The sequence below is a fragment of the Ipomoea nil genome, unplaced genomic scaffold (genome assembly GCF_001879475.1).
Source record: "Ipomoea nil cultivar Tokyo-kokei standard unplaced genomic scaffold, Asagao_1.1 scaffold1043, whole genome shotgun sequence".
In the NCBI taxonomy this organism is placed as follows: Eukaryota; Viridiplantae; Streptophyta; class Magnoliopsida; order Solanales; family Convolvulaceae; genus Ipomoea; species Ipomoea nil.
Genome location: NW_017617471.1, coordinates 3847201 through 3874418, shown reverse-complemented (window position 1 = coordinate 3874418; position 27218 = coordinate 3847201). Strand labels below are relative to the sequence as shown.

General features: G+C 34.5%; 4 protein-coding genes across 5 annotated transcripts; 1 reads left to right on the top strand and 3 right to left on the bottom strand.

Moving 5' to 3' along the window:
* Nucleotides 1–223: 223 nt before the first annotated feature.
* On the bottom strand, nucleotides 224–3325 carry LOC109181473 (chaperone protein dnaJ 72). Its single transcript, XM_019331256.1, has 3 exons — nucleotides 2655–3325; nucleotides 1470–1539; nucleotides 224–630 (listed from the first exon to the last, which is right to left on the bottom strand). Exons 1-3 carry the CDS (start codon nucleotides 3083–3085, stop codon nucleotides 568–570), a joined length of 564 nt encoding a protein of 187 aa, XP_019186801.1. The 5' UTR covers nucleotides 3086–3325; the 3' UTR covers nucleotides 224–567.
* A 3115-nt stretch (nucleotides 3326–6440) lies between these two features.
* On the bottom strand, nucleotides 6441–10074 carry LOC109181474 (replication protein A 14 kDa subunit B). 2 transcript variants are annotated; one of them, XM_019331258.1, is made up of 3 exons: nucleotides 9990–10074; nucleotides 7827–8083; nucleotides 6441–6810 (listed from the first exon to the last, which is right to left on the bottom strand). In XM_019331258.1, the coding sequence occupies exons 2-3, from the start codon at nucleotides 8080–8082 to the stop codon at nucleotides 6746–6748; spliced, it is 321 nt and encodes a 106-aa protein (XP_019186803.1). In that variant the 5' UTR covers nucleotide 8083; nucleotides 9990–10074; the 3' UTR covers nucleotides 6441–6745. The 2 variants fall into 2 exon arrangements, with proteins under 2 accessions (XP_019186803.1, XP_019186802.1); XM_019331257.1 differs by lacking the exon at nucleotides 9990–10074 and adding an exon at nucleotides 9002–9113.
* A 1411-nt stretch (nucleotides 10075–11485) lies between these two features.
* LOC109181156 (anti-sigma-I factor RsgI6-like) lies at nucleotides 11486–15583 on the bottom strand. The gene is made up of 8 exons (XM_019330911.1): nucleotides 15572–15583; nucleotides 15337–15415; nucleotides 14347–14510; nucleotides 14156–14257; nucleotides 13877–14023; nucleotides 13357–13773; nucleotides 12032–12590; nucleotides 11486–11580 (listed from the first exon to the last, which is right to left on the bottom strand). The coding sequence occupies exons 1-8, from the start codon at nucleotides 15581–15583 to the stop codon at nucleotides 11486–11488; spliced, it is 1575 nt and encodes a 524-aa protein (XP_019186456.1).
* Nucleotides 15584–22114: 6531 nt separating this feature from the next.
* LOC109181074 (transcription factor MYB44-like) lies at nucleotides 22115–24081 on the top strand. Its single transcript, XM_019330829.1, has 5 exons — nucleotides 22115–22453; nucleotides 22530–22979; nucleotides 23348–23452; nucleotides 23569–23679; nucleotides 23807–24081. Exons 1-5 carry the CDS (start codon nucleotides 22216–22218, stop codon nucleotides 23980–23982), a joined length of 1080 nt encoding a protein of 359 aa, XP_019186374.1. The 5' UTR covers nucleotides 22115–22215; the 3' UTR covers nucleotides 23983–24081.
* Nucleotides 24082–27218: the final 3137 nt, after the last annotated feature.

The following is a 27218-nucleotide window of genomic DNA, read 5'->3' as shown; positions in this document are numbered from 1 at the left end:
TTAGCCACAAACTAAGCTAAGCTAATTAAGAGGAAGCCACAAATAAGATAATAATTAGAAGATAGCCACAAGAAAAAGAGAAAAAAGAGTAAGGAAGTTTAACAAGCTCCCTTTAACTCATAACCAGGAATTTATTGTGGATAGAAATCTTCTTTATTGAATGATTTCCCAACAATCCTATACCCTACAAAAATCACTACACAATAATTCCCAACAAAAAGTCTACATAACATTTGTGACAAGTAATATATATTATCCAACTGGTTTTAATATGGAAAAATAACATTTTTCTATAAAAATACATGAACTTGCCTTATCTTTAAGTTTGTACACATCCGTGCGCCCAAATGGCCCAATCAACATGAGCTCATTTTTTAGGTTCCTGTACACAAGCGAACTCTCTCCTGTGTTGCACCCTGACAAATGGAACAAGCAATAACACCACCAGCCATCTTTTACGTGCTTTTTGGTTCCAGTTCCTGTCAGTACAATTCCAGAGCCTTTGATGTAGCTCTCCGTGCAATATCCAATGCAATGAGACAAGCATACAAACAAGGGAAGAAACCTTCATTGTTTATCGTCAAACCCTTTGGCCTTTTCTATAGACTCCATAGCTTCTTCAAATGATTTCTGCATTTGTAAGAGAGTGAGGGTAAAGACAGGAAGAAAATTGTATAGAAATGTATTCATGTTTGAGTTCCGAGAATATTTTGGCACACGAAAATAAGAATTCCACATACAGAAATGGAAGGAATTAACAAAAAAAATGCTCTACATACTAGAAGTCCAAATAAGAGATGAGATATACTGCATAAATCGCTTAAGGTAGTAAAATGAGATTACGGGGTGAATACCGTTGTGGAGTTGAGTTTCTTGTTTTCCACAAAGCTGAACTTGATCAGAATAACAACTAAAATTACACCCTTGACAAATGCACTTACTGATGGATAAATTACTGACCATCAGTTATACTTCCATTTGCCAATCACAGTTTCAAACATATTGCTCACAAACCAAGATTGTTGTACTTGCATTGACATTGTAAAGATTATATATATCCAACCATAAAAAAAATAATAAAAAAAGAAATTTGGGAACTTTAGATAAATGAGAATAAGAAAAGAGAGATTAGAGATCAGGTTTCGGATTGCCATTCGCAACAGAAAGTTGTCCACCCAAAATTAAGGTTTTATAATTTCCTTACAAACTAACAAACCATTAACTAAACAGTCCTGCGCAAGTCCACTGTATACTCATTTCATTTTGTACATTAAGTTGTATACTTGTATTATTATGCAATCATGACAGGAAAAAGAAATGAGTCAAACAACAAAAGGCAACACAAGCCTGCAGTAAATTTTATTGCTTCCTCATTTTTTAATTCACTTGTTAATTCTGAACAATTATTTAGAATCAGTTTCATGTATGAGGCGGTAAAACAAAGAAATAAAGAGTTATCAATAACATACTCCAGAGTTCTGCACCTTCCACAGAGCCTCCCCTCCAGCATCAATTGCAACCGAGGCACCTAACAAAAAACTTCAGCCAGATATGAATCAGTAGTAGCTTGCTTCCATAGAAAGACAACATTTGGTAATTTCAAAAATCAACAAATGCAACATCATGCAGTGTAAGTATTACACCATTCACTTGAATAATGCAATCACCATGTCTCCAGAAAAAGTAGCAGTAACTCAGAATAGTAAATAGTAAATGTTCTTTCCAAACTTCCTCTAATATATACAAACCCGATATCAAATTATTTTCAGGCACTTAGACTTTGAGCTGATCTTGTTCCTTCTCTAGCAAAATTGGTTTTGCACCATGTATGCCTGGACCAACAAGGTTCTGTGCTCTGGCTACTATTGTGGTCACAAGGAATAGCAAAGCCAACAATCCAACATACATGGAATAGCCAATTAGCCATGATCTAACATTATAGTGTTCCTTTCTTTTGATAAATTAACTTGAATTCATTACATATTTAAGGTAATTGCTTCATTTTCTAGTGTCTTAGTGATACATAAACCCATGTTCGAATCCTTGTGTAACACCACCAACATAGCAACTAGCAAGCTGCAAGCCAGTTTCACTAAGTTTTGGATGGAGCAGCTTGTAAATAAGAACTTATAGAAAATCAAACCACTCATTTATGTGCAAGGATTAATTGTTACCACAATCTGATACTAACCACAGACCTGTTTAACAAATATTGCCTAAAGGGTGGTGATAAAGAAGTTTTTAAGGGAAACAAATGATCAATTTCATGTTATGACAGACAAAATAGAATACAGAAAAACTCAAGTAAAGACAAGAAAGATAATAGTATAAGAAGAAGAAAGATAAGAGTAACATATTTTGCACACACACACACAATACAGTTTTATGTCAGGAAGGCAATCACAGACAATGAATCAATATGTTCCACACACAGAGACAGTTTTATGTCAAAAAGGCAATCACGGACTCCATAAATGAATCAATATGTTTCTCACACACAGAGAGAACAGTATTATGTCAAAAAGGCAATCACGCAATCACAGACTCCTTGAATGAATCAATATGTTTCACATACTAATAATCTATACAATAATTTTATCCTGATCATAAAAAAAAAAAAAAAAAATGCATCACTCTTGAAGTAAGAATATTACCCAGCTAAGGCAACGTTGAGAAGAAAAGTCCGAGTGGTCATGAAGCGGAGAAGCATCTCCATTTTGGTAACCATGCCGTCCGAAGCATGGCGGCTGTAGGTATAACCATAATTACTGCCATTCCCGCGGGAATTTCCATAACTACTACTCTGATATTGATAATAACTGCCAGAACTGCGACTATAATTATTATTTCCGTAGGAAGAAGAGGTAGAGGAGCGGATGTTGTAATCGGCGCGCTTGCGGTCGTCCATTAGGGTGTCGTAGGCGTCGGAGAGCTGCTTGAAATTGGAGGTGGCGCGTTCTCTCACGTGCGGCGGGGAGTTGACGTGCTTGTCCGGGTGGAATTCCACCGCCAATTTCCGGAACGCTTGCTTGATCGCTTCCTTGCTCGCCTGACGGCTCACCCCTAATACCTTGTAATGATCCATCGCTTTGTCGTACTATGCGTCCTGTCCTGTCCTCTTCTTGTGTTTCTCTCTCGTTTCCGTCGGTGGAGAGAGTAACAGAGCGGAGCGTTGTTGTTAGCTTCTGATCTGTGTGGACAATAAAGCGGACGCCGGCGGAGACACGGTGGTTCCGAATTTTGCGGCACCCGTGGCGCTACCACAGCCGCGCGCCTTCAATACCCCAAATTTTGCTAATAAATCGTCAATTAAAATTAAGAGTATATTCACGTAAACTAAACTAATTACAAAGAGAATGAAATTTACTTGCTACGAATGAGTAAACAAAACTATAAGCACAAGTGTGCGGATTAACCAAGTTCACGTACTAGAATGAAATCAAGTTACTAAAATGTAATCGGGGCGTTGTAGTATGACAACTACATCACTAGTCACTAGTTTAATAGAGCGGATGAACTATAATTCTCCTATTAAAATGTTGTGAAATTCAATTCTTATTTATATCCTCTTGGTCAAGCTTATTGTATTTACCTACTAGTGAAATGTTGTTGGATTTTATATTGTTAGGGGTAAAATCGTCATCCCAAGGAAACATCTTCAATATCTAAACAAAATCACCGTAAAATCATATCTATAGGTGTTTGATGATGAGAATAATGGGGAAGATGGGCAGAAACCAGACAGATCTATGGGATTTATAGTTTCGACCATTGGCAAACTCTTCTTTTCCTCTTAATATGATTTTTCTTTTGTTTAAATATTGAAGATCTTTCTATGGGATGACGATTTTGCCCCTAAAATATAAAATCTGAAAATATTTTACTGTCAATTTGGCTAGAAGGACCTAAACTGATAAAAATAACAAAGTTATGCACCAAATTTGAAAAAATTTAAAGTTGTGCACCAAAAGTGATAAGAACTCAAAAGTCGTGGGACCAAAAGTGAAATTAATTCTTAAACATTTATATAAACTTCAAATTTTGACAATTTAATACCAAAATTTTGATTTAACTAAAATAATAATTCAATTATCTTAATTTATGTATTAATTAGTGAGCATAATACTTGAACATTCTTTTATATATATAGAATGTTTTTTTTATAAGAATTTAATTTACTTTTGTTAGCTTAATAAAATAGAAATGTTGGTGCATAATGTTTTTCTTTAATGATGCTATATTATAATTTTAAAAATAATTTAGGTGCCAATTTATAAAAATCAGATTAAGTTATAGATTTTATTGGATTAAAGTTAATTGACACCTCTGTGACTCTTTTGAAGGAGACAAGATGAGATCTCGGTGGAGTATTGACTACACTCTAACGGCACGTTTGGTTCACGGAATGAATTTTGAGGTAATATGAATGCTATTCCATAATGATTGGAATATGCAAGGAATAGAATAAGAATTGTATTATATTGTTTGGTTCGCATAAGAAATAGACTTTAGGAATTATATTACAGTGTTTGGTTGATTTAAGGAATAGAAATGAAATATGTTTTAAAAGACATAAATACCCTTATAAAAATATGTGGTGGTGGCGATGGTGGTGGCGGTGGTGGTGATGGTGGTGGCGGCGGCGGTGGTGGTGGTGGTGCTGGGGTGGTAGTGGTGGCGATGGTGGTGGCGGTGGTGGTGGTGTTGGGGTGGTAGTGGTGGTGGTGGCGGTGGCAGTGGTGGGGGCGGCGGTGGTGGTGGGTGTCGCGACGGTTGTGGCAATGGTGGCGGTGGCGATGGTGGTGGTGGTGGCGGTGATGGTGCTGTGGTGGCAGTGGTGGTGGGGGTGGCGACGGTTGTGGCGGTGGTGCTCCTGGGTGGTGGTTCTGGTGGCGGCGGCGGCGACGATGGTGGTGGTGGGGGCGACGGTGGTGGTGGGGGCGGCGACGGTTGTGGCGATGGTGGTGGTGGTGGCGGCGGCGGCGGTGATGGTGGTGGCGACGACGGTGGTGAAATAAGATAAATTTATATATAGGATAAAAAAAAATTAGGTTAAAGAAAGGGGTAAAAAAGAAAATAGATTCTAAAATCTATTCCTGAGCGTTCAGTAATAGGCTAATACCAGGGGAGCCCCTAGTAATAGCTATTACCTTATTTGAGGTAATAGGCTATTACCAGGAATACTATTCCTGGTAATAGAAATGGTTACCAAACAAAGGAATAAGCTTATTACTGGGAATGCTATGCCATTTCCGGCCTATTCCGTGAACCAAACGGGTCATAATAGAGAAAGTATATTGAACAGATACTACACTGTAATAAAATCGATAGCACTAAAAAAATAGTATTATATTAAATTGTCAAATTTTAAAATTTTAGATATGATTATTAGAAGAAATAAAAATTTAATTTTTTTGACCAATAATAAATAAATCCTTTTCTTTTTACATATACTACATTATATTCACCTACCAAAATTCCTAAAATACTCACTTTAGATATATAATTATATTAAAATTATATAAAAAAAATAAATAAATATAAAGAGATAGCAAACTAAGCTACGTAACAAGACCCACAACATTCACGCATTCTATCATAAGTAAAAGTTTAATGTCATATCATGAATTCTAAACTATAATTGTTAAAAAATATTGTTTTACTGTGTTCTTTATTCACTTATATGCAGATAGGGCTGTTAATGAATCGAACATAAACGAACGGAGGTTGTTCGTGTTCGTTTGCTAAGAATTTTAGAGTGTTCGTGTTCGTTTGTTAAGGTTTTTTAAAATCCTGTTCGTGTTCGTTTGTTAAGTGTTCATTAGTGTTCGTTAACGTTCGCGAACACGTTCACGAACGTGTTCGTTTACATTAACGAACATGTTCATGAACGTGTTTGTTAATGTTCGCTAACACGTTCATGGACGTGTTTGCTAATGTTAACAAACACGTTCACGAAAATGTTGGTTTACGTTCATGAACCTTTAATAATCAAATACCTGCACATGTTCATGATCACTATTTGTTCGTGAACAACAAATAATCTACGTTCAAGAAATAATAAACGTTCATGATCACAATATAATCCATGTATATATATGTTTGTGAACATGCCAGTGAACATTATTAAACGAAAACTAAACGAGCTTCTTCACGAACATTATTAAACGAACACAAACGAGCTTGTTCACAAATATTATTAAACGAACACAAACGAGCTTGTTCACAATCTCTTAGCAAACGAGCATACAATTGTTCAAGCTCTGTTCGTTTATTAACCGAGCTCTAAATTTTGTTTGTTAATGGTTCATTTACCTTAACAAACGAACATAAACGAACGCTTACCGAACACGAACACGAGTAGTTTGCCGAAAACTCTGTTCGCTAACACCCCTATATGCATGCAGATTGATCTGTTTATGAGTAATAACCAATACAAATAAAAAGTACGAACACGGGATAGCATTCTTTAATTCTTCTAATAGTTACTGTATTTTACAAATTTACCAATGATCAGTCAACAAAAGAACCTCTAATAATATCAACCTGAATCACAGCATAGGAGATTTGACAGTTTTCTGGTACTAATTTATGAAAAGATGCTACTAATCAAGATCAGAAAACATAATATATTTAAAACCAACATTTGGCAATTGGTATGCATCACCATAGAGAGGAAGAACTGAAAGGTAGTTGAAGCTTCAGCACGACAGCATCATAAAAAGCGAGCATACTGATTCCATCCTCAAATGAACAACTGTTTATAGTCCCCGTTGGCTAGTTGGCAAATGCGGTTGTAGCTAACTGTATCTGGCAAAAGAGAGACAGAAGAAGCATTTCAAATTTCATGAGCTTGCCTTTCAGTATCAGAAATCTGCAATTAAACCAGGTTAATCTGGGTGCTTCTAATGCAACTAAACCTGATGAAAGATTTTCTGCTTTGGAATTCGGATACCATTTCAATACAATGAGCAAAAGAAGCACAAATGAAAATGTTTGATGAATACAGTTTATAGAAACCTTATTAGTTATGAGAAAAAATCTGGTGTACCATCAATGTTATATGCACTAGAATGCTGATATAATTTGCATAGAAGAACCTAGTGAAGTTTGACTTTTATAGTTCTATTTTTATGAAGTGACACATTGTCGTGCTCCTTTTTTATCAAACATTTCCTAATTAGTTAATAACCCACACAAAGCCATCATTTTGAATATGGACACATGATAATATAAAATCATTATAAAAAGGTACAAAGAAAGAGTCTTCTACGTTGCTCTTGATGTTCATGTTGTTGGAGGGATTATAGGCATACCAAATTAAAGAGATTTTCTTGGTTCGATCTAACATTCCAACAAGGCCTAAAATGCATGCACGTATTTATTATAAATTACACCATATAAAAAGAATAGAGTGATCATGACTAGTAATATTGAGGTCAAATGGAGCTTCATATATATAATGCAACAATATCAAAGTTCTTACAAGTAGTAACAATTCCTGCAAAGTTTATTCTTAAAATTTAGTCGTTAGGGCAAGTTTTCAACCACCAAAGGTATAGAACAGAAGAAAAATTTACTAGTAGCAGCTTACTTATCCATAAGTAATTGGCTTAAACATTTTCACCATTCACTAATATCAAGCAAATTTTTATGACCAATAAAGGCAATAGCATAGACTAGAGATTAGGCCAGTTACAATAAGAAATGATTAACAAACAAAGGTTATCCCCAAAGTTGAATTAGAAGCATTCTTAAATGATTAACATTTTATTATTGAATTAGAAGCATTCTTAAAGGCTTAATAAAAAGATCAGAAGCAATACCAAGGTTATCCCCAAAGTTGGTCCATATTTCAGCACGGATTGATTGGTTACTGTCAGCAACACCAATAACCTCAACAAATGTGGAGAGAGGACCAGGTGGTTGACCTTTGATGAATATCTGCTGATCATCTGTTGATTTTCCAGTCACTGTGCCACCATCAGAGCGAATAACCTGAATAACTGCCCGAACCCTCCGTCCCACATACATGCGCAGCAGCTCAGCATTGACAAACACAGCAGGGTTTGACAAATCCATTCTTCAAACAAAGAAAAGGCAAATTAAATGATACTGCAGTTCCCAAATAACCCTATTTCCAGTGGCACTGTTTAACATAATTACACAAGAAAAGCATTTCATTACAACTGGTGCAATCTAAATAAAAAAATTTCCCATCATTTCTTCAAGTCCCAAACTCTCGACTAACTAACCATATTCTCACATTTCTGAAAGGTGTCTAGAAGAGATAATCCACTATACTCCGTAGTCCATACTCCCATAACAGATACTTTTAAACCTTGGTCCCATAGATATAGTTGTTAGACACAAGTTTTAAAATTTCCCTACTAATTTCCCTTTTGTGTATTTCTGAGAACGAGTTACAAGACCACATGCATAACAGAAGCAGAGACATTTATCAAGATGTTACATTGGTATAACGAAATGATAAGCATAAAAACTTTATCACCAATTGCATACCCCAGCATAGTTGATATACTGCAATCTATTACCAGTTACCACAGTGTATGAGTTGTGGACTAAAATTTACAGAAAATCAAATACTCCATACTACATTACAACCACAACTAGGTCTAAAGCAGAAAGGATATATAGATCATTTCAACTCTCATCTCCACAATATATTCGATAAAGGCTTAAAGGTATAAACATTCGTCTAGTAGCCATATCACTGCGAATGCAGCTTTGAAAGCAGCTGGTTGTGACTAAAACAGCATCAACCTTTACGAATCAAAAAGTATGCAATCAAAGACGACATGACTATGAAAAAAAACTGTAAGATTACGAGGAGAAATCGAAATCATCTACAGCAGAAAATTCGAAAACCGCAGGTGAAATACACTACTGTCAGTAAATCGAACTACGAGAACAAAGTTACAGAAAAAAAAAATAAATAAATAGCGACTGAATGATATTAAAAGGATGAAGAACAGCTTACTCGTCGGAATTTGATGAAGAGCTGAATTGTTTGGAAATGAGAAAGAGAAAGAAGAAGAGAAATAAAGGCGGAAGGGAGGGTAAAGAATTCCCGGCTTCCCGCGCCCTAAATTGATTTTTGGGAACCAACAGAGAGATACAATTTGGGCTAGACTAACGTGACCCGGCCCATGATAGGCCAACCTGAAATCAATCAATCTATCTACACTCAAGTATTTGCAGGATGTTTTTCAAAAAAAAAAGTATTTGCAGGATGCATATAGCAAAATGAGGGAGAACGAGGGAGGAAATAGCAAAAATTTTGGAGTTTGTGAAATATCTAATTTGCCCCTAAAGAGTTTGAATATACATTCTCATACGTCATACCCCTGAAAGCCACCGAAATAATTCGCTGATTTCCTCGCCGATCCGGCCGGATTCCAAATCGTCGTCTATCGGGACGACGGTGTCGCTCCGGCGACCGCTATCGGTGAAGAATCTCCCGGAGCCTCGAAACGACATCGTACGGGAAGAGAGAAAATGACGCGATTCGATCGACGTAGTCTCGGAGTCAACTCCTTCCGCCGCCGGATACATCTGGCGCCAAACTGTCCCCCGGAGGCTCTGGTACCGGAGCTCCGATGGATTCCGAGCCTCCTCTGCGATGGATGGACTCGATAAAGGCTTAAAGGTATAAACATAAAATGTATATAATTTCAACCGAGATTTCGTCGAGTAGCCATATCCCTGCTAATGCAGCTTTAAAAGCAACTGATTGTGACTAAAACAGCATCAACCTTTACGAATCAAAAAGTACGCGACGACATGACTATGAACAAAAACTGTACCATTACGAGCAGAAATCGAAATCATCTACAATAGAACATTCGAAAACCGCAGGTGAAATACATTACTGTAAGTAAATCGAACTACGAGAAAAAATTTACAGAAAAAAAAAAAAAAAAAATAGCGACTGAATGATATTAAAAGAAGGATGAAGAACAGCTTACTCGTCGGAAATTGATGGAGAGCTCAGCTGAATTGTTTGGAAATGAGAATGAGAAAGTGAAATAAAGGCGGAAGGGCGGGTAAATAATTTCCGGCTTCACCCTTCTATCTTGGGGTAATATTTATAACATTTTGGGGGACAACATTAATTTAAATGGATATTCCGAAACTGTTTACAACTACGACGGTTAATGAACCAAACATAAACGAACGAATGTTGTTTGTGTTCGTTTGTCAAGAATTTTGGGGTGTTCGTGTTCGTGTTTGTTTGTTAAGGTTTTTCAAATTCTTATTTGTGTTCGTTTGTTAAGCGTTTATTAGTGTTTGTTAACGAACACGTTCGCGAACATGTTTGTCAACGTTCGCGAATGTGTTCGTTAACGTTAACAAACATGTTCACGAACATGCATGTTGGTTTACGTTCATGAGCACGTTCGTGAACCTTTAATAACCAAACACTTACACATGTTCATGATCACAATTCATTCGTGAACAAGAAATAATCTATGTTCATGTTCGCGAACATTATTAAGCGAACACTAAATGAGCTTGTTCACGAACATTATTAAACGAACACAACGAGCTGAGCTTGTTCACGATCTCTTAGCAAACGAGCATATAACTGTTCAAGCTCCGTTCGTTTATTAACCGAGCTCTGATTTTTGTTTGTTAATGGTTCGTTTACCTTAACAAACGAACATAAACAAACGCTTACCGAACACGAACACGAGTAGTTTGGTGAAAGCTCTGTTCGCTAACACCCCTATTTACAACATTATATATAGGAATAAGGGTCAAATAGGCCATCGAACTGCACATGATAATGCAATTATGCCACTGAACCTAAAAAACCAACAATTAGGTCCCTAAACTAACCAATTTCAAACAATTCTTCCAATTTCAAGGTTTCCAACAGGTCAACAGGTCATCCTCTCAAATTAATTATTTTTTTAAAAAATAAATTTTAAAAAATAAATAATTTTAAATTTTGTTAAAAAAAAAAAAAAAAAAAAGACTCCGGCCGGAGACAACCAGTCCTGTTTTTTTGTTTTTTTTTTTGTTTTTTTTTTGTTTATTTATTTATTTTTTTAAAATTTAAATAATTAATTTTAAGAATTTATTTTTAAAAATTAATTAATTTGGAAGGATGACCTGTTGGAAACTTTCAAATTGGAAGAATTGTTTGAAATTGGCTAGTTTAGGAACCCAATTGTTGATTTTTTTTGGTTCAGTGGCCTAGTTGAATTATTGTGTGCAGTTTGATGGCCTATTTGACCCTTATTCCTAATATATATAAAGAAGGGAAAAGAGTAAAATAAGCACTCAAACATTTGTTAAATAGTCAATTAGCCCCTCTAACTTTTTAAATGTACAATTACACTCATAAACAATGCATTTTTATGCAATGAAGCCCAAATATAGATAAATGACCTACTATCATCGGTTATTGAAGATCCGATAATTTTTCGGTGTATTTTCAGGCTAAAAAAGCGACCGTTCAACTGTCGCCGGTGACCACTGTGGTCACCTTCTCGCCGGAGAAGGCCACCACTCTACAATTCATTCCCCATTCGATGTTCTTGTGCGATGTTCCTACAAGAACATCGAATGTGCAAAGAAAAATGAGCCTTAATGCTCTACAAATCAATTGAGTCGAAACAATTTAAAATATGATAGTACATTTTTTAAAAATGTTATTGATTAAGAGTATTTTGAAAAGAGTTTATAGAACGCTCTTTTACAAACTATTAACTATCATTACCAAACAGTTGCTTGAATGTTTTAATTTGTAGATAAAAATTAAAATTCTTCAAACAACATGATTGTAAAAATAATGTGTCATTATTTTCGTTATTTGTTTCATACATGCATGTCACTAAGTTTACGTTCGATACTTCGATTATATGTGCATGTATAACATGTTACAATTAAATATATGTTCCTTTCTTTATGGATATTATATATTCATATAATTACATTATACATTTTATATATCTGGAGAAAGATAAGTTTCTTCATTTCATTGCAAATGACAATTACATACGGATTTGGAAGTGCTGTGGACCGACGCCTTTGGAGAGCGAAACGGTAGTTTTAAAACGCCGCCGCAAAGGATGCTTAACAGTGACTCTGTAATTCCCCAAGAACCCAGAGAAGCTAAACGACCCATTGCTATCAGTCTTTCCGGTGAGCTTGCCGGTGTGCCATTCTTTGAGGAGCTTATCGACGACGTCGCCGGCGAGCGTGTTGTTGAAGTTCTTGTCGGTGAGGCACATCTGCCAGCAGGAGCCTTGGTGGTTAATGGCGGCCCAGATGACGATGCCGCCGATGCCGGGATGGGCGAACCCTTCCCGCAAGACTTTCTCCAGATACCGCGCCTGTTTCTCCAGCCCGTACTTGAGGCTCACGTCGACTTCCGTGAGCCAGACGGGGACGCCGACGGTGGCGAATTTGTCCATCACCGCCCGACTGAAAACCGGGTTTACCCCATTGAAGAAGTGCCCTTCCAGTCCCATTCCCAGAAGCTTGATCCCGTTCCGCTGAAACTCCCGAATCTTGGCGATGTACCCGTCCACGTTGCTGCCATTGCCGCATGACTCCACCTGTTTCAGCATATATAATATATAAATATGTAACCAAGATTCAAGATAGTCAATTAATTTTTAGGTATCAGATTGTGGACAATGACACAGATTTATCCGGACAGCATCAATATAAAATTGGATTGGGTTGGATTGTGTTCCCCAATCAAAGAGTTTCGTCTTTTTTAGACAAGTTTAGATTTTTAATTCAGACGGAATACACCATCCAATTTGATATCAGAGATCATGAATTTTTATAGTCACATGTTGCATGGAGTCCATAAAGAAGTAATTGGTTCGCACACAAGCGAAAGAGAAGTTGCAATTAAAACTCACAAACATGTTATTTTGGAGCAATGAAACCCATTAACCTGTTGGTGACCCGTAATTGCAAGTCAATTAGGGTTCCAGTCAACTCCGACGAACCTCCGTCAAACATCCAACCAAATTCTGACAAGCTATGTCAAATACCAACGTTCATCAACAATAGCTGGTTGTTGGTATTTGACCTAGCTTGCTGGAATTTGGAATTTGGTCGGCTGTTTATTTGAGTTGGCTAGAACCCTAGTTGAATTGGCCTGCAATTACAGGTCACCAACATGTTAGTGTGTTTCGTTGCTCCAAAATAACAGAATTTAATTATAACTTCTAAAAAATGTAAGGGTCTAAGTGACTTCTTAAGTGATAAAATTTATGAACTTATTTGACCATTTTCGTTATAATATATAAATGCACTACAACTATTAATGTAGTATTTTAGTTAAGGCGGAGCATATGCTTCAATTACCAGCTTGAAATCATTCAAGAAGAGCGGGATGTTGGGGTCGACCGCCTGCGCCATCTGGTAGAACTTCAGCGACGCGTTCCGGTCATCCAACTTCGTCTCGTAGAAGTCGTAGTGGAGCATCTCGTTGTTGACGTCCCAGTGGATGAACTTGTTCTTGTACCGCTCCATCACGGTGCGCAGCCGGTTGGTGGCGAACTGCCGGAGCCGCTCCCCCGTCAGGTTGCGCGCCCACGACGGCGCGAACACCGGGTCCTGCCATATAATGTTGTGGCCGCGAGTCGGGATTTTGTTCCTCGTCACGTACTCCACCATTTTGTCCGCCGTCTTGAAGTTTGACGTTCCCGGCCTCGGCTCGTTCGACGGCCATTTCAGTTCGTTTTCAAACACCGTCACTGTAAATCTTTTCTTGAACCATTTCTAAAAGTTACAGATAAAAAAAAAAACATAAACATTAATGAAACAAAGATTATATTTACATTGCAAATGTGTAACTTGCATGCTTACAACTCGAGAGATGAACCTGATAGGATGGGTTATCCAAAATGGCGCTTGAAATTGCGACTCCAAAGGGGAAATCTCTGGAGATTTGCTCCACTTTTATTTTTGCACCTTGTAGTTTAGCTCCATGTCGATCCGTAACCGTGATTATACTATTACGTTTTCTTACCTGCCATAAAAACCAAGAAAATCAGTTTTCGAGTTTCTGAACACACTTTAAATATTTTATAAATATATGATATATGGTTCATGACAATTGTATCAATGGATAGAGAAGTACGTGACATGACAACGTTGTTACCTGTTGGATCGCCTTGTCTTGGTGTGCCCGCCATTGCTCCTCGGAGAATTGTTGCAATGACATACTCGCAACTTCTATGTGGACATTCCTGCCGTTATAATCCTGAAAATGGTAAAAAGATAAATTAAAGCGTTTCGAAAAATTATTTCCTTTTGTTTTAAACAATGTTAATTTGGACCCCAATTAATTACCTCAAAATGTAGGACCGATGTGTTTAGAGGTGCCTCTAAGTAAAATCCTCCCTTAACAAAAGACCAACATCCTTCCCGAGCAATAACGGTGGCTCCACAGGTTTCCTTTGTCCCCACAACAACCCATAAAACAGTAGATTCAATATCGGTAATCTTTACCCAACCTGTGTGCAAGTTAAACAAGTTACAATTACACTAAAATCATCCATAATATTCTATATATAACCTTATTTACCAGCCAAACACATTGTGCTCAGGTGACATGTAGTGACATCTTCCATGTGAGAGGTCATGAGATCAAGCCTTAGTGGAGGTGTTGTTGACTCTTTATTCTATTTTAAATTTTATATCACTTTCCCATAATGTTGCATAAGGCGTTAGGCGCTAGTCGGACGCTCGGGGGTGCCTAGATTGCCTATGCGGTTGAGTAATTCAAGTATATTGTCTCCACTTTTTCCATTCAGGGCTATGAGTTGTTAGACTGTTATAATCCCTCAAACTAGTCAAATGCATGTGTTAGATAGTTACTTGAGTACATGGTTGAAGAAATATAGAAGAAGAGTAGCCGAGCAGACAAAAAAAAACACTTGGCCGAGCAGACAAAAAAAAACACTTGGCCGAGCAGACAAAAAAAAACACTTGGCCGAGCAGACAAAAAAAAACTCGGCCGAATTAGCGCCTACTCGGCTGAGTTGGGCACTGACTCGATCGAGTTATGTGCTCAACTCGACCTAGTTAGGCGCCTAAGTCACCTAATCGGCCGATCGACTAAAAGCCATCTAAGACTAATTGTCTTGGCCTAGAGGCCCCTAGGTCAATTTTTACAACAATGGTTTGCAGCCATCTAAGTTGTCAAATTTTCCCGAAATATACCCCTTCAAATAAAAATTAAAAATATAGATTTGTCTTAACTGGAAAAACTATAATAGAAGCCTGGTATGAGATCTGGCAAGATCACTGAAGGTACATAAGTTCTGTATCCCCATATACTTCTGACCCATATGTAGTCAATCTCTTGACCCTTCAGAATCCCTCCACCATACAGTGGCTTATCAGGCAGCTGCTTGCACTATTGAGCAAAAAAAAAACAAAAAAACCATAATCCTCATAAATTAGGAAAATTATGTGATTATAAAAATACGCAATTCTAAATATAAGAAGTCTTTGTTTCTGTGTAATAGCTGACAAACTAGGACACAAAAGAGATAAATCACATTAAAAAGACCTTATGCGACATACGCGACTGACAAGGTGTTAAACAAGAATCAAACTCGAAAATCATGCTCTGAGAAATCTGCATTATTTAATCTTTTGTTATTACCTCTGTGGGAGCCGAATAATCATACATTGGGAAATCTGCTCACATTTCAAAAATACCAAAAAAAAAAAAAAGAAGTAAATATAGGATAGTGTTTACTTAATAATTCGAAAAGTAAAACAATAGATACAAAAATATGCACAAAATTTAAATAATTAGAGAAATCGAATACTATAAATTTATGAAATTTGAGCGTTTTTACTTTAATCACAACCTTGTATAGAAATCGATTGCATTCACACACGTTACCACTAAAAGAGTAATATGGAAATGCATATTTAGAGGGACAAATTTGTTCCACTCAAAGGTGAGACGGAGAAAAATGAAAGCGGTGAGAGGTGAGACAAGGACAAAAACGAAAGGAGAAAAAAAGTAGCTATACTTATACAAGTTAGAATATAAAAATGGGTAACAAATATCATAACTTATTACTCAAATACACAACCCACGAACTATTAGTAAAACTAAAAAGTGATTAGAACAAATAAGGTTAAGTGAGACACCGACAAAAAACGAAATAAGAACAAGAATAGCTATACAAGTTAAAATTTAAAAAAAAAAAAAAAAAAAATGAATCACGAATATCGTAAATTATCACTCAAATACTCATCAATCGAGGAATTGAACCAACAAAACTCAAACAATAGTAACTTCCATGGAAGTTTATAACCTTGAGAAGAGGCGACTAGGAAAGCTGCAGCAACAAAGACAATGAAACACAAGAGGAAATGATGTGCCATTTTCACAGGACGACTCATCATTCTTCTTACTTGATTGAAGTTATGTCGTTTAAGGTATTTAATAATAATATTTCTCAAAGATTTTATGAATCATGATTAAGTGTAATAACGTATTGTACCATCAAATTCAACTAATATGGTAAAATTGCATGCATGCATCCACCATTCACCAAATACCATTAATGCTTATTAACGTATTGTACCATCAAATTCAACTAATAAATTATTATTATTATGATTATTATTATGATTATGATTATGATTATTATTATTATTATTATTATTATTATTATTATTATTATTATTATTATTATTATTATTATTATTATTATTATTATTATTATTATTGTTGTTGTTGTTGTTGTTGTTGTTGTTGTTATTGTTATTGTTATTTGTTGTTGTTGTTGAGTGCAATTATATATAATTATAATTTTTTTTGAACAACATCTTTAATTAAATAAATAATGCGGAAATTAATTAAAGCTTATTAATATCTACTATGGAGTGTGGATAAAATGGTCATTTATTATTATTATTATTATTATTATTATTATTGTTGTTGTTGTTGTTATTGTTGTTGTTTTTTTAACATCTTTAATTAAATAAATAATGCGGAAATCAATTAAAGCTTATTAATATCTATGGGGTGAGTGACCGTGTATTCTCATTCCTTAAGAAAAGTCGGGAGTTCGAAACCACACTCTCGTATGAAAAAAATAAACTGGTCAGCACTTTGCCCCTTAATTGGACTGGCCCGATGTGAATGTGGATTAGTCTGAGTACAATTGTGTCATGCCATGGACTCGGGTCCAAAATCTTTCCTGATGGAGGAATTTGGTGTCATTGGACCACAAAGTCCTTGTAAACAATGAGCGCAATTGGCTATTATGAAAGTCATATTATAAAATATCCAATTTTGTAAATAAATAATGCAGAAATTAATTAAAGCTTATTAATATCTATGGGGTATGGATAAATTGGCGTAAATCTCTTACAACTTCATGTGTGCTTTGTCACTCTTAAATAATCCAAAATAAAATTAGTACAAAGTTTTAAAATTCAAAATGCTAAATATCAAATAAAAAATTATTTTGTTATATTTTTATTAATATTAAAAGAAATATAAACCTATCCGTCCCACTTCTTGGCAAGCCTATAAATCCCCTGCCCGGCTGCCCGCTCCCAAGTCATTAGATGGTTGCATGCGTTTGCTTAGCGGCAAATTATACCTCGGAGGCATGGACTAGGGGTCCACCTTGCATTGCAAATCTTAATTAAAAAATAATATTTAAATTTTATATTTATAGTTGACACATTTAGTACCTGCAGACTGCAGTTTATAATTTTTGTATTTGTAACTATCATATTATGTGTCAGCAATTATCAAGTCAGATTCTGTATCTATAGTTGACTTATTTTGTACATGCAATTGATAGTTTCTGTACATGTAGTTATTATATTATGTGTCAGCAATTATCAAATTATTTGTTTACATGTACAGAAATTGTTAAATGTATGTACAGAATATGTTAACTGAAGGTATAAAAATTTTGTATCATGATTCACAATACAATATAAACTCTGGTCCATAGTATAACAATTGTTTCTTAGCGGGTTAGGCTTATTTTGGCAATGAGTTAATTCCAGCAATGGTCCTTGACTATATTGACTTTCCAAAATTAGTCCTCGACTTTTAATTTGGACACTTTAGGTCCCTTGACTTTCAATTTCTTTCCAATTGAGATCTTTTCGTCAGAATACGATTAATTAGACTTTAAATGAAGGGGTAAACTCGTCCTTTCTTTCACATGCCTATGTATTATTTTTCGTATTTCTCCCTTCGTATTTCGCTGTTATACCTTGTAAACATCTCAATAATGGAGAAACGCACACATGAGTAGTCAATAAATGGGGAACAACGAGGAACATTCTAGGACTTCGACTGAGATTATCTTCATATATATTGCTTATACAAGGAGAAATATGAAGAATAATACATAGGCAGGTGAAAGGACGAGTTTACCCCTTCATTTAAAGTTCAATTAATTGTATTCTGACGAAAGGACCTCAATTGGAAAGAAATGGAAAGTCAAGGGACCTAAAGTGTACAAATTAAAAGTCGGGGTCTAATTTTGAAAAATCAATATAGTTGGAGGACCATTGCTGGAATTAACTCTTTTGGCAATTCTACTAGATGGTGATTTACTATTTCTTTTTTTTTTCCCCTTTTGTCTAATCAATGTGATAGAATTCATAAGTAATAATATGAGAAAATTGTAACTTATGTCCCTCCATAATATGTCAATTATTAGTGGTGTATGCCTCTCAATTTTCAAAATTCTATATATATATAGCTCCTTCTGTAGTGTAAATGTTGTCCCTCAATTTCTCTTGCATACGGTATAGGAGGGGCAATATATGTACTGTTTTGAAAATTGAGGGACAACATTTGCACCACTAATAATTCAAAAATGACAATGATAATTGACATATTATAGAGGGAATAAATTATAATTTTTTTCTAATAATAATATTTGATAGTACACTTATCATTTATATATATATATATATATATATATATATATATATATATATATATATATATATATTTTAAAGATATTTATAATTATTAAAAGGTGACACTAACTTTTTGTTACTTGTTCCAACTTTAATTAACTCTAATTAGTTAAACTACCCACACAAAATGAAACTTAACATTTAATTATGGCAAGGGGCTGCAGAGACCATTTTTCAAGAAAATAATTAAAAGACAAACAGCCAGAAGTTGTTTAAAAGCACAAATTAAAGCTGTAATGAGCGCATAAGGTGGACTTTTTTATTTTATTTTTTATTACTATAATATTACAATGTAAAGTGATTTGAGGTGCGGGCGTGCGGCGATATAATATAAATATAATTTTTATATTTTTGTATCAATAGTAGTTACATGTTCAGGTGCGTCAAAGACTTTGTGGTCAAGCGGTATAATTAACCTCTTTGATTCAGCTGAGTTATCATAATTTACATCTTTTCAGATGCTTTGTCGAATTGCGATGTAAGAAGCTCTTGAAGTTGGAGATTCAACATTTTGAGAAGAAAAATAAGAAATCATTAGTTTAAACTCTAATGGGGGCATTGACTCTTTATACTACGTTGTAACAGAGTCAATAATACTTTTTTAAAAAAAATGAGAGCAATAAAAGTAATATGATTTTATCTGACTTGACAAAATTTTAGTTTGCGTGTGAATCTTTAAATCTAGAGATTGTATATTAAGTCGTTAACAAAAACTTTTTCTTTTGTCACAAACGCGTCTTACTCGGAAATTATGTGACAGGCCAAATAACGTCAAGATCCTATGCTGTAAATAAAAGCAAGCTTATTAATCCTAAAGCGTAATGGAATGGGTTTTGAATCAATTAATTATTGTCTTTTTTAACACATGACAAAATGTACGTGAAGGGATATGAGACTGATTGAATTCAACCTTAATTTTAATTTCTATTTTAAAAAATTACAGTTGTCATCAATTTTCAACACGGATAAAAACAAAGTTTGATAATGTCAATTATCTTTTATTATATTCACGGTTGTAAAAATCGCACAGTCTGATTGCTTAGAATTTTACCTTAATCAGTGTTCTAGGTGGTCGGCCGTCTGAGCGACTGATTAGCTATTGTTATGTTTTTTTAATGGGTTATTTTACTCAAAACGATTTTATTTTGTGCAAAATAACGCTAAATCGTTCAAATTGATCGCAAACTCAAAAAATGCAAATAAATAAATAAATAAATAAAATTGAAATCAACTACTATAATATTAATACTTTGTGAGTTGTGACTTTTGTGTAATTGTGTTTTGATTCTTTAAATCTTTATACAATTTACAATTTTATATGTTTTTAGGTTAATATTTACCTGAATAATATTTTAGTATCAACTATTAAAGTATTAAATAGTTTATAATTATCAAGTCAATCTTAAAAAAAATAAAAATTGAGCGCCCGAGGAATTCCTGGCAATCTTTGCAACCTTGATTGTATTATTATGTTAAAGTATGAGTATATGGTTATGAATAAAATATAATAATTTATATATGTAATTCTTAGTACACAAAATTGTGTTAGAGTTAGAAACAGCAAAATGCTCTCAATAGGTCACGAAGTACTAAAGGATATTCTTCAAGCGAAATATTTCCTTTCTATAGAGCAAGCTGACTTTTATAATGATGGGCATGGAGCACATGCATAAATACCAATTGACGCTCACCTATAGGTCAGTTAGATCGGTTGTACCATATGTTGATGTTGAAAAAACTTGAACAGGTGTGACGGTTGGAATGACGCTTCACGTGCTGCCTATTTGTTCAATTGGGGTCTATTTCTCAACCTGAAAAGTTGTGAAACACACTATTAAGGTCGAAAATACCCGTCAATTGTCATATATGTTGGTCATATATTCCCATCAAAGTTATTGTGCTACCTCACAATATAATAACATTAGGGACATGATTATGAAAATTTTCAAAAGCTATTCCTATAAAAATTATTAACTTATTCAATTCCGGCCTCTTTACTACAATGATATTTTCATTTCAAATTTTGCAGTTAATTTCTTTTTTTTTTTTTTCGTTTTTAGTTTTACTTGGATACATTTAAATTTAGAGCATCACCATTATAACATTTTAATATAAGTTGTGTTTTACACTTTTACTCTTACAAATCTGTTAAAAATTAATTTTAGGCTTTATCATTGCTGTTGTTTTTAAAAGCTGGAGGTAAAATGAAAAATAAAATTGAAAACGAAAAGTGAAAATAATATGGTAATAATCAATTAATAACAAAATTTTGAAAAAAGCAGAAAAGTTGTTGTGATAAAGTTGGAGTTACACAAAAAGAAGAGCAGATTCTGTTTTCACTACTGGAGTCCCCAACTCCGAAACTGTTGGGGACCCACCCACCCACCCACACGAGCGGCTATCGAAATTGGTGCACGTAACATAAATTATAAGGTAAAATAAAGATTTAAATTGATATAATTTTATTCTTTTTTTTTTTTTTGAGATATTTCTCTTTTTATTTCTCATAATTGTAATTAATAGTGTAAATGAGATTGTTGTAAGGGTAGATTTGGAATTACGCTATGAGATAAATCAATAATCAATAATAAAGTAATAAGAGATGATAATGAAATGATTTTTGTATAAACGGGGATATATAGGTCTAGAGCAGATCAGAGCAGTTTGACCCGTACGGACTAATAACGAGTAAAAGATGATTCTCAGACTTTATAAAGATGTGCTATTTATACTTAAAATCAATCTCATATGAGATGACCTCACATAAGACGATTGTTAAATAATTTATAAAAATCGTTCACATAAGATACTAAAAATAGCAAAAAAAAAGAAGAAAAAAAGGTCTACATTATTACCAAATAGGCATCGATACTTTTTTGCACTAAACTATGCTTAATTTTGGTTTATACCGAGTATTACTAAGTTGTTTATCTTCTCGTTATCAAGTACAATTCAAAAATATACATAATTATATGTAATGCAAAATACATCCAGATGTTCAGTCGGGACCAATGAAAGTTTTAAAAACTTTGAAGTATAATAGTAAAAATTTCTTGTGCACAAAAATATATTAGTACACCGAGATAGATTGGTATTCTAAAATTTCCCCATATATATAATGTGTGAGCATTGCATACTAAGTAGTATGTTCATCTTCTTAACAAGTCACCACTCACCACCCACTCTCTCCTTGTACATCTAAAATAATTGTTTTTGTTCTTGGTTGGGTGAATTATGTATATTAACCTTTGCCGTCATCGTCGTTACTATCATCATTTTCCTTTACCGGAAATGATTACCGGAACTAATAATGGCAATGGGGTGCCGGAAATCGACGGCGGCGGCAACTGTTCAAGGTTCATCCCAAGAGGACACTGGAAACCCGATGAAGACGCCAAGCTCAAAGAGCTCGTAGCTCTCCACGGCGCACATAACTGGAATTTCATCGCTCACAATCTTCCAGGAAGATCAGGTTTTAATAATTTTTGAATTTGTTTTTATTTTTTTGGGGATTTCGCTGATAATAATGGCGATGAACAATTGAACAGGGAAGAGTTGTAGATTGAGGTGGTATAACCAGCTGGATCCGAAGCTAAACCGGAGCACGTTCACGGCGGAGGAGGAGGAGCGGCTGGTGGAGGCGCAGAAAATGTACGGCAACAAATGGGCGACGATCGCCCGCCTGTACTTCCCCTGCCGGACGGATAACGCCGTGAAGAACCACTGGCACGTCCTCCTCGCCAGAAATGAGCGGTGGTGGCGGCAGCAGCAAATCGGCCCGGTTTCCGCCGCTAGTTTTACTAGTACCTGCGGCGGTTACAAGAGAATGAAGCTAACGAACGTCATTAATAATCCTAGTACAAGCAGTTTCAATGCCGCCGCCGCCACAGAATCCACCGTCGATTCTAAGTCCACTTGCAGTCACCTCTCCCTTTCCGCCGCTTCATTTGGCCGTAATCCAATGCCGCCGGACTTTCAAACCCCCGGCGCCGTTACAGGTATTCCGACGAAACAATGCCACTCTCCACTTCCCATTTTAACCTCACTCTATATAATTCAAATTATTAAACAATATACGTTTTTATCAATTTTCAATCATATATTTCAATAAATAAAAAATCCATAAATACCACAATGTTGGACGTTGGTCGGATTGATCGAGTTCAGTCTCTGCTTGATTCAAAACGTGGCGATGTGGGTTATCAGTAAGGGGTGTAATTAAATGGTTATCCACCTACTTACTACCAATTAGTTTTAAGTAGATGGCACTGAAAGAATTCTATAATTAAAGCGTACTTGACTTAGAGCAATTACAGAAACGCTAAGATCAATCACACATAACATCTAGAGATATACTTTCTTGTAGGATCATTATCATCATCCGGGGTGGAAGAAGGAAAGGATAGGCAATGCAACTCTCCACGTCCAATTTTAAGCACACCCATTACCGATATAGGATTAAGTATCACAGGTATATCTCATTATTGTATATATAATTATAATTATTGAACCAAATACATTTTATCCACTTTCAATAAGGGAACATGAAAATATTGTCATAACATCTCATAATATAATTTCTTACAGGGTCATCGTCATCTAGGACGGAAGAGGGAAAGGGTAGGCAATGCTACTCTCCACTTCCCATTTTAACCACACCCTTTGCAACCAAGATAGGATTAAGTATCACTACTAAAGGTGCATCACATTACTTCAGATAATTATAATTACTGAACGAAATACACTTCGTCAGTGTTCAATCATAGATTTCAATGAAAAAATTGATAAAAATTAACATAACATCTTGAAATATAATCTCTTGTAGGGTCGTCGTCCTCGTCAAAAGTTAGGAGGGGTGGTCAATCAGAGTCATCAAACTCAGAGGTGAGTGGTGCATCTGAGTCAGTGGCCAACCTCAAGAGCACCAATCAGACAACAGATCAGAGCAATCAGTTGAAAAAAATTGCTTTCTATGATTTTCTGGGAATGGGAGCCACTTGATTGAGAGTCATATGCCACACAAGTCTAGTTGTTGGTTGAAAATTAAGAAGAGACAGAAACTTGAACATCATACTGCAGTCAAAATTGGACTGTTCTTTCCATCTTGGTAGAATAGAATAGGATATGATGTGTATATTTAATTAAATGCCTTTTGAAACCCAAAATAAATGTTCAAAAAAAGGAAAAGAAACAGAAAAAAAAAAATTGCAAAAATAAGGCAGGAATGATATTGCTTCTCTAGCTATTGATGGAAGCATGAAACTCTAATGGGATGGAGCAAACCAAAGGGCAAAGGCCTCATCAGCTCTATCAAGTTCAATGTTGATGTCAGTAGGAGACGAGAATTAAGAATAGTAGTGACAAAGAGTGACTTTGAGGATGAATAGTGGAAGCGGTCCCGGTTTGAAGGTTTTACTTACAAGAAACGACAAAGAGTATTTTTGAGGATGAATAAAGGGAGCGACAAGGAGGCCTTAGCTTACTCACAAGATGGAGATTATTTTCAATTCAATGGTGAATTGTGGTTCATATATTATAGGTTTTTACTATGTTGGGAGAGAGTCCTTAAAAAAAGATAAACTTGAAAATGGTTCTTTAGTGGTGGTTAAGAATGCCCTCCACCCTCATTATACTAGGACCTCGATTATTGTTGTTGGATTTGTACTCTGCATCCCATTAGTTGGTTTTTCACGGGTTTTAAGAATGAATTTGCTTAGGTGGAGGAGATAAGGGAGGGAAAGAGAAAGAATGAGATCGTCCTGTAAATCTTGAGATTTTTTTAAAAATGTGGGACCCACTGAAATTAAACTTCTCTCTTCTTGCTTCGCGTGCGCTACAAAACAAGCGCCCAACTGGCGCGTAGTAAATAGCATGTTTATCTTTTAAAAAAGTTCTTTTTTTTTTTTCATTTTTTTTGTTTTTTTTTTTTTTTTCAAATTTCTCTTTCCTATTCATACCTACAAAAACTCCTTACAAACCACACCAAAAACTCCACCAGTGATGATGCCCTTGGAGCATCTACATTAGAGGAGAAATGGGGGAGAATTCACTATTTTTTTTCCCTCCCCTCTTACATTATTCTCTTTCCTACTCACTCTTACATTCTCCCCCTAATATCCCTAACTGATAAGGATGCTCTTACACATGTCTAAAAGAAAGTGAAATTTTATGCAAATTAATTGCATTGTGAGTGGTGACAAACCACAACATGTCTCACTTTTGAATTTCACATGTTTTGACACTCCTTTAGGAAATCAATATCATGTAGAGACGGCTAACGTGTGTTGTACTAATATATGTTGTCTATATTTAACCAACTCAAACAAAGAAGGTCAATATATATCTCTTATAGAGACTAAACTTAAATTCTTGTGGGTACCGAATCAATTGTCGTACCAACAAGATTGGGATTGCCCACGACATTTATATTCTTGAAAATATTATTCCGGAATTGAGTTATTCTTTTTGTTAAGGGAATAATTATTTCAAAGGAAGTATTAAACTATTCTTAAGTTTTCAAGAATAATTTATTTATTTATTATTATTACGGAACTTGTACTAAACTATTCCTAAGAAAGGTTCATGATCTCTTGCCTAGAGATGAATGTGGGGGAGGGGGTTGGGTATTTATTTAAATTTATTAAAATAAATTTTAAAAGTTAATTTTAAAATAAATTTACACGCATTTATTGGGACGTTTCAAGGTGACTGCCAGCTGGTGTCACTCTAAAATGAAAAGAAAAATATTGGCAACGGCAAATTTTATTTTTTAAAAAATATTATTAATTATTATTTTTAAGTAATCAATTTTAATTTTTAAGCAATTATTAGTCATTTAATTTTAATTTTATAATTTTAATTTTATAATTTTAATTTTAATTAAATGTAAATATGTTTATTTAATTAATTTTTATTACAATTATAAATTTATAATTCAATTAAATAAATAATTAATTAAAATATAGGATAGTAAAATGGTGAGTTCACAAAAATTAAGAAAAAAACATCAAATTAATATGGAGAAAGATTTTTATAATTGAGTATGATTTTAGATGACAGGGTGGATGTTGGGGCGTACAAAAAACTGCGAAAAACTACAAATTATTGATGATGTCTTTAATTTAAAGCATTATATAGTTTCTGTTCCATTTTATGTGTCTAGTTCAGTTAACGAGGCTTGATTGAAATTAGTTTTAATTCAATTTTTCATAATATTAAGTTTAGTATTAGTATACAAAATTCATATATTTAGAAACTACACTAGAAGTACTATTAAATACCAAAAAAAAAAATCAAATTTGAAAATGAGTAAAAAACACTAAAGAAAATTAACAGAAAAAGTTGGTTGATGAAATGAGACATATGGAGTATTATCTAAAATTTAGCATGTAAATCAAATAAGGTGTATTAATTTTTTTTTAAAGTGTATTAATTCTTTGTGTTTCAATAGATTAGAAAAATATGTATCAACTGATACTATATTGTAACACTAATATATTGTAATAGAATTAGTAGGAGTTACAAAAATCAAACAAAGTACCTATAATTCAAGTCGTCGGTTTTAGAGGCAAAAGGACACAAAAAGCAGCCTTTGTTGACAAGGGAGAGAACGGATGAGGACACCAAAACACAAAAATTTTCCCCAACATTTAACTTTATTTGACTTGTCTTTATCCTAAAAGGAATATCGGTTTGGCAATTTGACACATTGTGAAATGTTTCTCCATCACTCCATTCATTGCTTAATTCCCTTGCTTTCTATTTACTCACTTTTCTTTCAACTTTTTAATCTTTATCAAATTGACATGTACCAAATAGGTCCATTTTATTGATCCTATGTCGGTTCATCTTTTTTTTTTTTTTTTTTTTTTTTTTTTTTTTTTATATATGAAAATATAACATTTTTCAAAGAATACAACATACATCCACATAAGATTTTGAAGAGAATGTGATTCCCTAATAATTCTGAAGTTATCTAAGATTACTATGAATATTTACTAATTTACAAATTTTTTCACTTTAATTCTAATTATAGTAATATATATATATTTTATGTTAGCTTATTATATGTACTAGTATTTTCACCCGTGCGATGCACGTAATGGAATTGTTGTAATATATTAAGAATATTTAAATCGATATATAATTATTTAAGAGTTAATTTCACCAGAGATCGCTTATCTCTTGAAAATCCCAAATTTAATCCTAGACAATAGTTATTAATTATTACGATTTAT